Source organism: Lygodium microphyllum, chromosome 2, assembly GCF_053477565.2.
Source record: "Lygodium microphyllum isolate KBCC chromosome 2, Lygodium_microphyllum_v1.1.10, whole genome shotgun sequence".
NCBI classification, from domain to species: domain Eukaryota; kingdom Viridiplantae; phylum Streptophyta; class Polypodiopsida; order Schizaeales; family Lygodiaceae; genus Lygodium; species Lygodium microphyllum.
Window position 1 is genome coordinate 12597969 of NC_141136.1, and position 12172 is coordinate 12610140.

At 41.3% G+C, this 12172-nt stretch overlaps 1 protein-coding gene across 2 annotated transcripts in view; it reads left to right on the forward strand.

The window, feature by feature from the left end:
* The window catches only part of LOC148039488 (c-Myc-binding protein), a 130670-nt gene that overhangs the window by 83148 nt on the left and 35350 nt on the right, over positions 1 to 12172 (forward strand). For both annotated transcript variants that reach the window (XM_087691133.1, XM_087691141.1), the window contains exon 3: positions 2171 to 2219. In XM_087691133.1, coding sequence (XP_087547259.1) covers positions 2171 to 2219 — 49 coding nt within the window. The remainder of the gene's footprint in view (positions 1 to 2170; positions 2220 to 12172) is intronic.

Consider the following 12172-nt stretch of genomic DNA (forward strand, 5'->3'; position numbering starts at 1 on the left):
ACAGCTGTGGAGTCTTCTTGCCACAGGTTTATCTCTTGCCCATCAGCGAGAAAGATTTGGTTCCTTCTATTTGAGATTTGGCAGTGTGGTGGAACATATTTTGTATCTTGCAATGGGTGGTTTGACAGGCCTAAATTTTGAGATCTTGTGCAGCCACACACAAGATTGTGTTTCTCTTCTTGCACTTTTGGGGTTGTTGGCATAACTGAACCACTCAGAATGCCTTTATTTTTTATTCCCATTTTGGTATGCAAAGTCATTTTGCTTGACTACAAGGTCTCCTTCACTAGTAGCTTGATATCATGCAATATGCAAGCATTCCCCCCTTGGATGATTTAATCTTGTGGCACATGAGAGTTTTTTTCATTCCTTTGTTGTCTTTTAGCCTGTTTGTGACTCTTGTACTTCTTTAGTAATTAATACAAGGCCTCTTGAATCTCCAATCTTCTTCAGTTAATCAGATTTACCACCTCATTTTCAAAGATCATTCATGGTTGACCATTAAAGCTAATGCGCTTTGGGGATTGCACAAATCCAAATTTTGGTGGAAGCTAACAATGATGGAAGGATGGTATAACAAGACACCATTCAAATGCAAGTTGTTCATTTGGCGCATGTTGGTGGGTGGCCTTCCCCTTGCCTCGTCCCTTCACTGCTGGGGTATTTTCAATGGCCACTGATTCTTCCGTACTATTGCTATGGAGTCTTCCCGTCACCGATTTATCTCGTCCTCTTGCTGAGAAAATTTGGCTTCTCCTTTCTGACATTTGGCATGCTGTGGTGGGCATCAGGATGCATCCTTTTGATTGGGTTTTTGGTAAGCCTAAGCATCACGGTCCACTGCAACCTCACATGAAGATTCTATTTCACTTTCTCAGATTCTGGGGCTGCTGGCATATTTGGTCACACACAATGCATTCCTTTTTTATGTTACCTTGGGCATATAGAATTATGTGGCCAAGTTTAAAGGACTTCTTCACTGGCAGCTTGATCTTATTCAGCATGTTGATACCTTGTCTGCAGAGGATTTGGTCCCTTGGCACATCAGGCAGTCTCTTCAGTGCACCTGCCCTGATTTTGTACTCCTAGGTGTCCCTTTCATATGTTGCTTGTAAAAGAGAGTTGAGGTTATGCACGATGGCCTAGAGTCATCTTGCATTTTTCCATCATGTAATCTTATATTTTTTTCATAATTAACATAACTACCTATTACGTAAAAGAGAGAGAGAAAGGGGGGGGGGGGGGCGGACAAGATCCAATGTGTGTATATTTTCATGTAGTGACTGAGTAGAATGAGATTTCCATCCTTGTGTAGAACAGTAGTAACAGTAGTGCAGCTCTGCTGGAGCCGCCCTTCATATATGGCTCTATTAAACGGTATAGCAATAGGGGGCCATTGTGTCTCTGGCATGTGAGAAGAGCTCGACTAATAATCCTTTATTGTGTTGTGTAGGCCACAGCTCAGTGCAAAAAAATGTTAATATCTTATTTTGTCTTGTGGTATATTTTCATGTAGTGACTGAGTAGAATGAGATGTCCATCCTTGTGTAGACCAGTAGTAATAGTAGTGCAACTCTGCTGGAGCCGTTCACATATGGCTCTATGAAACAGTATGGCAATAGGGGCCATGTCTTTGGTATGTGAGAAGAGCTCGACTACCAATCCATTATGGTGTTGTGTAGCCCACAGCTCAGTGCAATAAAATGTTAATATCTTATTTTGTCTTAGGGAAAATAAACAGCTGAATAGCCAACATTATGATACATTTCAGAGAGATTCCCTATTAGATACTGATTAGAGGTGCCTTATAAATCATGATATAGGAAAGAAATGGTCTCTTATTGTTTGGTATCAGGAATAACTATGTTGCTTAATAACTCAAAGAGATCCTTGTCTCATTTAAACCTTCACTGTCTTGTACACACATTTAAAAACCACACTACCAGATTGTGGAAATAAGTGATCTTTTATCTCCATGAAATGTAAAAGCATTCATAGAATCATGTTGCTATAGATCATTAATAGAATGTTACGAGAACCTAATGAAGTTTAATTATCTTGATATCTGGAATAAATATTTTGTATGATATGTGGTAGGTGTACACAACCCACTAGCACTTTCTTGTAAGTTTGACACATTGAAGATATATATTGTTGTGTCAATTGGCAGTGCTGGTTGCTCTTTATGAGGAGAATGACAAACCTCCTTCAGCAATAGAGTAAGTCTCTGTTTGAGCCAATACAGACGTTGCTTAATGCATTTTACTAGTGATAAAATTGTTTATCAACTGCAAGTCATTCCCAATCTCAGATTTCACATGTTCCAAGTTGGACTGCGGCAATAATTCAATTATCTCCGATGAAATGATGTTGAGTCCACCAAAAGAGGGGGGTATGTAAGTCATTATATGCCAAAACTTGGAATGTGTGGCTGCTGACAAATCTCCTTGGAAGATAAAAATGGGCCTTGAGAGGTGACCATGCCACCATTGAACATGTGTTTGCCACAGTGTGAATTGTTTCAACGCAACTGACTGAAAAGATCTTGAGTCAGATTGTTCCACAGCAAGTCAGCTTTGCAAGCAGCTAGATCTGGCCCAGCCAACTAATAAACACTCACCTCTTGCAGCTTATAATAGGCATCATACAATCACAATGAGATTGAGGTAACCAAGGGGCCTCTTTCAAGGATATTGCAACAGGTTGGAAGGAGTTCAAGGCATCTGCAGTAATCCAGTTTGAGATTTTGACAGGTTGTATTGGGGTAACCCTGGGCAAACTTATACAGAGCAGAGATATATCTATATGTATCATGGAGTAGCTTGTTGCTGGGACCACTATTATGTATAACTACCTTGTAAAACAAGCTGGTGGGGAAAGATGGGGGCAGAGGGAGCAGGAGAAGGGGGGGGAGGGGGATGGCATAAGCTAGAGGAGGGGAACAAAGAAAGAAAGAAAGTCACATTAATGTCTCCCAGAGGCCAAAATCACCAATGGGACAAGTGATCCATGGTATGTCTAATCATGGTTTAACAAACAATAGTAGGAACTGATATAGAAACAAAAATGATGATGTTAGCTTGCCTTATTTCTGTATGTTGGTCTGTCATCTCTTGGTCGTGAGCCATGTCACAGTCTTTGATGAAGACATAGAACCTCCAATTGTGTTTTTCTTAGCTGTGTCAGTCAGTTTCCATCCCCTGCCACCTTCCGACTGCCCCAAGAGTGCCATATCAGCATTTACACACTGTTCAGCTGCTGCAGACTGCGCTTAATGCAGGTCGGCCAGATTTTTAAGGCCTCCAGACAGCTTGTCAGCCAGTTTTCATGGTTTTCAGCTATTTATAGCTGAGTTAGTGGCTGGGCAGATCACTTCAAGCGGCTGCAGTCCTCTTTGTCACTGATGTGGACAGCAGGATGCATACTCTGCATTTGCATCACCGTCTGCACCACCGTCACCATCGGTGTTGTTGTCATCATTTCAGCCTGATCCAGTGCCCTCACCGATGCCTTGGGTTGCATGCAGGGATTGATCAGTCCACTCCTTTCTATTCAGCATTCTTCATCAGTCAGTCTAGATTTATTTCCTTCATCTCTTGTTGTCTTTCTTTCTCTTTCTCTCCGTGTTGTGGTTCTCTTCCGTTGCACACTCTCATATGGTATCATCGCCAAAGTGAGTACACGGAGTTACCCCATTGATAGGATACCCCCAGGCTGAAAACTCATATTTTCAGCCATCTGCTCCTTGTTGGAAACACAGATTTTCTGCATTCCACTGATCCATACCAGTCACACGGGACATCTACAATCCTCCCTTCACGCAAGTGCAGCTAACTTCCACCGTTTGCAGGTGTTGAAGATGTCTTATCACCAGTTCAATGGCTTTGATGATTCTGAGGAGGAGATGTCTTATCACTCTTCTAAATGAAGGTAGGATCATCGTGAAGAACGGAGGTCTCTGAGTGCTCTTGTACGGTCTCACCGTTTGGATCACAATTCTCCTTCTCCTCCTCCCTCTCTCCATGTCTCTCATAGAGCCCGTTCTATTGGCTTTAAATTGCCTCATTGGCACCATTGGTTCAGGTGCATGTTCTCCCTTCTTTATTTAAAGAGGACTAGCTAAATGATTCTAACTATTGGCTTTGGCTGTGTAAGGTGGAATTCATACTTGACACCTTCGATTTTTGGGAGCTTGTTACCCTGCCTATTCTCTATCTACTGGTGGAGGATCCCTGTGTGGGAACAACAGTGGATCGTGCGGCCCTTTGGGATTGGCTCAATTCTCTAGCCTGATCCTTCCTTTTTATGAGCTTATAGGATTTCGTCCTAGTGCATGTTTAGAAGTCGAAGACAATGGCGGAAGTATGGTCTAAGCGTGCATCTTTGTATCATAAAAGGACTTTCACTCATTGGATTTCTCTTGAGAAGAATCTTTGGATGCTTAGTGTTGATGACTCTCCTTCCACGAAGGATCACATTGACAAAGAGGACATGAGGGATGAGCTTGCATCCCTTAGGAGGACTATCTCTTTAGAGTATATGGCAATGATTCGCTTGACTTAATTTCCATCTTCAAGGTTTGATGTGTTTTAGATCAACCCTCTAACATCAAGGACCCAAGAGACTTTTTCTTTGGGAGAAGCTTGTCCTATTAGTCTTGGAGTATGACGAGCTATTAAGAAATACCCTAACACAGAAACATAAACAGAAACCGTACGACAAAGCACAGACTGATAAAAGAACACAGCTAGGGTTAGAGTAACTCAGAGACAATGAACATAGTGAATAAATGAAGTGATATAACTACTTAATAATATGATGCTCATGCAGTAAACACACTATGCAGTGAATGAATATTGAACCTCGAAGTCCTGTATCTCAAGGATCAGGCAGGGGTAATGAGTTGGAGAGTGTGTCGTACTCTGAACAGATCTCGAATTGCAGCAAGGCAACCTCTGGATGTCGAACACTAGCAAACGCAGTAGTGGGAAGCTAGATCTGATGCAAACAACAATGAGGAGAGAGAAAGACTAAAAACGTAGGCAGCAGGTGAGAGAAAGACAAAAAACGCAGGCAGGACAGCTTGCAAGAGAGAGAGAGACTGAAAACGTAGGTAGCAGGACTGATGATGTGGTAGGCTGTACGGCAGCAGGTCTACACAGGAACAGCAGTCGCCTGACTAAAATCAGCTCCAAACTGCATGAAGAGGGCTGGAAATCAGGCACCAACTGATGGAGACAGCAATGGACAGCTTCGGCTGAGATGTCCTCCGTGAACGGGGTGTGGGCAGCAAGCTGAAACATCTGAAATCTGCAAAAACGAGATCAAGGGAAGAGTGGAGGATTGGCTGCCAATTTATAGAGAATCAGGGTTCTAGATCCTCTCCCACCTAACTCTCTCGATCCACTCCCCATTTTAGGGTTTTGGCTAAAATAAGCCTAAAATAAGCATGTTTTGGGGCTGTTTAAGTGACTAAGTGCATTTCGTAGCACAACAGCCCCTCTCAGGCTCAAAATACGGCTAGAAAAGTAGGCCAACCTAAATTTTGATTCACCCCAAGGTGTCCCACCTCAAAGTAGCCAGGGCATCGGACAAAGGGTGCACGTCAGCTGCCCAGTGGTCTACCAAAACTACAGAGGCGATGGTATCTTACTAAGGGAGCCCAAGTGATCACCCTAGAGAGGCCAAGGCATCGGACCAAGGGTGCATGTCGGCTGGCGAAGGGCCTACCAAGTCCTACAAAGGCGGATGGATACAACAATGGACTGTGTTTGTTGTGTTTTTTTTTTTTTTTTTTTTTGTTGGAAAAGTGTTTTGAAAATACACAAGGAATATAGAGGAAGCGGCCGATTAAGTGACAGATAGGAAATGCTAAAGAGAGTTTTAAACCCAAGTCATTCATAAAACTAGCAAGCCAATTCCTTACACTGACTAGGATAAGTGCCTAAGGATGATAAAAGTGTGTGTGTATGTGTGTGGTGTGTTAACCAGACTAACGAGCTCTTGAAAACAATGGCATGAGTGTTCCGTTTCTCCTCCCAACCTCGCCTAGATAAGTGCTGGCACCTCTCTCCCCGTTTCCTCTGCCAGCCGTCCACTTCAGGTGAGTCATACTATTCTTGGACTCTCTTACTCTCTAGGCTTCCCTAGACCCCATTTGGGTGCCCAAGGCCCCCGGACGGTCATCCCTCGTGCCTGTCTCCCATAAATACCGTATTAATGTAACATTTCCTTTCCCTTAAGAATCGGTTTTGTCCTCGAAAACGATACTTGGAAGGTCCAACTGTAAATTGGGAAACCTTTTCCTTAGGGTACTTACTTGCTCCCATGTTGAGCTTTCTTTTGAACAATCTTTCCATTTGACCAAACATTCTTGATAAATAGTATTCCTTATTCATCTGTTACGAACATTTAATATTCTTTCTGGTTCGTGTGAATTAGATTGGTCATCTAATAGCTCCTCAATGTTATCATTTAAGATCAAATTATCCAAATCACTCGGCTTCCTCCTTAACTTACTTATATGAAAAACTGGATGTATTTTACTACCAACAGGTAGTTGGAGCTTGTAAGCCTGTTCTCCCACCTTTTTAAGTATTGTAAAAGAACCAGAATACCTAGGTGAAAGCTTTGGACATTGTCCTGTTTTCATGGTTTTAGTTTGTTCAGGCACTTTAAGATAGACCAATTTCCCTTCTTCAAAGGAGATGTCTCTTCGATGAGGATCTGCATAAGCTCTAGCTCGATTTTGAGCTTTCTTAATATTTTCTTGAGAAAATTTTAACATATTATTCATATCCTCCAAAAAGTCCTTGGCTGCCTGAACCTTTTCCTTATGCAGTCCCACTGCATGAGGAGCTCTGGGCTGAAACCCATACATTAGCATAAATGGACTATATCCAGTGGAAGAGTGCTTGGCACTATTACATGCAAACTCTGCTATCGGTAGATACTCTTCCCAATTAGTTTGCCTTTTACTTACATATGCCTTAAGCATATCTTCAAGGATTTGGTTAATCCTTTCAGTTTGCCCATCAGTTTGCGGGTGGTCCGCCGTACTCATTCTAAGTTTAGTATCCAACTTCCTAAATACCGCATGTCAAAATTGACTATCAAATTTTCTATCCTGATCAGAAACTATATTTGCTGGAAGGCCATACAATCGGTATATGTTCTCTACGAACAATCTAGCCAATTCTGGTGTTTTAACATCAGTTGAAGTTGGAATAAACCTAGCCATTTTGGTTAACCTATCCACAATCACCCACACAAAGTCGTGTCCTCTCTGTGTTCTGGGTAATGCAACAATAAAGTCCATGGAGATACTCTCCCATTTTTCCGAAGGAATCTCTAATGGGTGGAGAAGTCCTCCCATTTTCAATCTTTCAGCTTTATTAACTTGGCATTTATTACATTTGACCACATAGTCAAGGACGTCCTTATTCATTCTAGGCCAATAGAATTGCCTTTTAATAAGACAATAAGTCTTATTAACTCCTGGATGTCCCGCGCTAGGGGTATCATGACACTCAAAGAGTATTTGGCGCCTTATTTCTTCATCTTTCGGGACACATATCCTACCCTTGTAGAGTAAATAACCATTATCAATGGTAAAATTCTTCCACTTGAATCTCATTTGAGCAACCCCTGATGCTCCATTTCCTTGTTGAACATCCTCAGATATTCCTTCCTCAATGGAGGCCCTTCATTTGGATCCCTATTTTCTATTGCTTCCCATATGTTGGAATATGCCGGATCAACCTAGGATTTCCCTTTTAAGGATTCAAGCAAATCGAAAGTGAACTGAGTAAAACTCAATTCATTTATGATGGGCATTCTGCTGAGTGCATCAGCCACTATATTATACTTCCTTTTCTATACCTTATCTCATAGTCGAACTCTTGGAGGAGTTTGGCCCATCTGGCTTTACGCCCTTGTAGATCCGGTTGGTCATTAAGCCACTTAATGCTTTCATGATCTGACAAGATCAAAAGTTTGGCACCTTACAAATAGTGCCTTCATTTCTTCATTGCATGTACTATTGCATACAGCTCCCTCTCATAAACAGAATAATTCCGTTTTGCACGGTCTAATTTCTTGCTTTCAAAAGCAACTGGTCGACCTTCTTGTAATAAGACCGTGCCTATCGCCTTATCACTGGCATCAGCTTCAACCACAAATGGTTTATTGGGATCCACAATTAATAGTACTGGAGTTGCAGCAATAGCTACCTTAAGTTTTTTGAAAACTTTCATTTTGGTCAGTTCCCCAATTAAAGCTCTTCCCTTTCCCTTTAAGTTGGTCTGTCATTGGAACAGCTATTTTGGCATGATCTCGAATGAATCTACGATAAAATCCAGATAATCCTAGGAAGATCTGCAGCCCTTCTAGGTTCCTTGGAGATGGCCATTTAATAATTGCCCTTACTTTTTCTGGATCCATGTTGATTCCCTCTTTCGAGATAATATGCCCCAAATATTTGACCTCTTGTGCGAAGAATTCACATTTAGTTTTTTTTGCATAAAGGGAATGTGTTCTTAACAATTGGAATACTAATCGTAAGTGTTCCAAATGTTCTTCTCTTGATTTACTAAAGATCAAGATATCATCCAAGAAGACTACTACAAAATGTCCTCGATAGGGCCGTAACACACTATTCATCAGCTTCATAAAAGTAGCTGGTGCATTAGTGAGGCCTAAAGGCATCACCAAAAAATCAAAATGCCCATATCTAGTACGAAATGCTGTCTTAGGAACATCCTGTGCCTTAATTCTTACTTGGTGATAGCCTGATCTCAAGTCTATCTTTGTGAAGAATTTTGCCCCTTGTAATTGATCAAAAAGATCTTCCATTCTGGGCATAGGAAATTTATTTTTCACTGTTATCTTGTTAAGTGCTCTATAATCAACACAAAGTCTCATAGAATCATCTTTTTTCTTTACCAATAAAATTGGCGAAGCCCAAGGTGAATTGCCGGGTTGTATAAACCCTTTATCAAGGTAATCCTTAATTTGTCTTTCAACTTCTTGGTGCTGTGTTTCACTTAACTTATAAGGTGGTTTAGAAATAGGGTGTGTATCCTTATTTGTGTCAATTGGGTGATTTATATCACCCCTATCTGGTGGAAGGCCACTTGGTAAATCAGAAGGAAACACATCTTTAAATTCATCTAACAAACCACTTAATTCATTACTTACATTCAACTCACAAACATAAGAAAATTGTTGCTTTATATCACAGAAAGTAAAAGTGTTTTGTACAGGAAGAGACCTTAACATATATACCTCACAAGCTTCCTTCTTTATCAGCTTCTGAACTTCAGTGGAACACAACAAAGGATTATCAGATACTTCATGTTCACCTTGAATCACAAAAGTCTTACCATCCCTTTCAAATTCCAGTGTATTATGATGATAACTACGTTTTAAGGATGGTTCCAATCCCCATAGCCACTCCCTCCCTAAAGCAATATTGGCTCTTTTCATATTCATAATTTGGAAATCAAGTTTATCTTTATATCCTTGGATCTCAATTTCCAAATTAGATACCATTGTATCCCATATTTTATCATCTTGACCTTGCACCATACGAACAACATATTGATGCCCACTCTTTTGTTGGGGAAGTTTCAAATTTTTGACAAGTGCATAATTTATGAAATTGTGGGTAGCAGAGTCATCAATCATGACTCTAACCCTCTTTCCACCTATCAATCCATGCACTCTAACTAAATCATGTGGCCCAAAAGTAGGTTGCTACATAGAAGTTGACATACAACACCTGTGTTGTACATCCTTGTGCAAAACCTCTAAAGATTTATACTTTTCATACCCCTTTAATTTCAGGGTTTGCACTACATGGATTTGTTTTTCTTTTCCCTTGCCCTTGTCCATATTCTTTCCTTTATCTTCCCCCTTTTTCCTTTGAGGGCAATTCCAGGCAGCATGGTTAGGGGATAGGCAATTGAAACACAACTTTTCTTTTTTGGCCTTATCAAAGTCATCTTGACTTAACTTTGGCCTTACATATTGTTTCTTTTCAAAGGGTTGTTTCTTGCCCTTAAGAAATGGCATTTTCCTTTTAAATTTGCTTATAAAATTTGAGATTTCCAATTCCTTAGCCTTGGGCTCCGTATCAGTGAGACTAGTGAGTGTACCTGGACGCATACTATCTTCATTGATTAATGCAAATTTAATTGCCTCTTCAAGTGTCTTAGGTAAACTCCTTTTCACTTCCTTTTTACAGGCCTTATCTAGTCCGCTAATGAATCCTCTTGTCTTTTGAAATTCATCTATTCCTTCCAATTTGAGGATTATCTCACGATATTTCTCCAGATATGTCAACAAGGGTCTTCCCTTTTGTCTGACATAATCCGAATCTTCCCAATTTCTTTCCATTTCATTTTCAGGAAGGAATTCTTTCAAAAAGACCGATTCAAATTGAGCCCAAGTTTCAAGTATTTTATTTGCCTCCTTTAAAGTTCGCCACCATTTATACGCCTTTGGCTCCAAAGTTAAACTGGCCTCCAGTGCTTGGAGATGTGGTGGAGTATTTTTAAGTTTGTGCAAATCCTCCGATTTTTGGAGAAAATTAATGATAGTATCTTTATTTCTGTCTTTTTCCTCCCCGTGAAATTGAGGGGGTTTCATATCTTTTAACACTCGATTATCCCTCAACTTTTGGTGGGGTTCTTTAGGATCTCGCATAGTCACATCCAAATCTTTCAATGAAGATGGAATATCCGAGGTTTCTAGCTTATTTTTATCCCTTTCTAGTAATAAGGTTAATTGAGATTTTATTTCCGTGAGTATTTGAGTTAAAAATTCCATTTGAACCCCCTGTGCTTGCACACGAGCAGTTAAATCATCAAATTGTTCTCGTGTGGCAAAAAATTCTTCTCATTGTTTTTCTTGTATCTCCGTTTCATGGGGATCTACCATAGGGTGGTCCCCAGAATTAGAACCCTCAATTACTCCCTCTCTCCCTTTCCCCTCCATTAATACACTGGAATTGGAAAGCAAATATAAGAAATTTGCGTACAAAGTGAAGTACTTTCCTGATTATAGTGATAGGGCAGCTGTTGATGGCTTTTAGTAATAACCCCAAAGAGTGAGTAATAGTTCGTCTTTTCCAAAATCGAGCCAGTCGCATTGAAATGAAGCGTGTTGGGCAGGAATACAGAATAAGGAGGGGATTAAACACACCCCCTCCCTAATAGGTCACATGTTAACCCCAACATGAAGAAAGCAAAGGGAAGTGGAAAAGACGCAGGGCAAAGGCGGAAAAAAGGTAGCCCAATTGAAGAAAGAAAAGGAGAAAATGCCAAAAGCGCAAGGACAACCTTAAAAGTCCAAGGCAAAGGCAAAAGGGGAAAGACACATTTTAAAATAAAAAGGCGCACCTTGAAATCTTCTAAAAGAGCGCCGGGCTCTCACCCGTGCAATTTGTAAATGTAGACGGACGGTGGACAGGAAGCTAGGAAGATAGAAGGACAATGGGAAAAAGGGCCTAGGCTATGGCCGGCCATGTAAAAAGGGGAAAAGGGAATGACCGCCCAAAAGGGATTTAGGGTTTTGTATATAAAGTTGAAAAGTGAATGAGAAGCTCATTCTTGTGTGTGGCCAAAAGTAGCTCTCCTCTTCTTCTTCTTCTTCTTCTTCTTGTTCTTGCTTGCTTGAGCTTGTGCTTGAGAGAGGGAGTGTGAGAGTGTGAGGGTGAGGGACCGGGGAGGAGAAGCTCTCCATCTTCTCCTCTCTTCTTCTCTTCTCTTCTCTTCTCTTGTCTTGTCTTGCTCGCGGCAATGGAGCTTGGAGCTTGGAGCGGGAGGATCAAGCTTGCTTGAAGCTTGCACTTGGATCGTGGAGCTATCGGAGTGTGCGGGAGAGGAGGTAACTCGAACGGCATCAAGGTAAGCTCACTACACCCGTAAGGTAGGCATTGCGCGTCGGCTATGTGAGAGGTAGCCATTAGTGCTCGGCTTGGAACGCTTGAAACAATAAGCAGTCCGAGGGTCTCGGCAGTTGAGTGAAAGCTCCCACATTTTGGTTCCATTGCCGAGACCAACGGATTTAAGCCTTGAGCGCTTGCACGCTTCGAATCGAGCATTGGAGTAGGGTTTTCCCCGAACCGGTGCTTGAGGTAGATAGGTAGGAAGCGAGGGGGTTGAAGAGG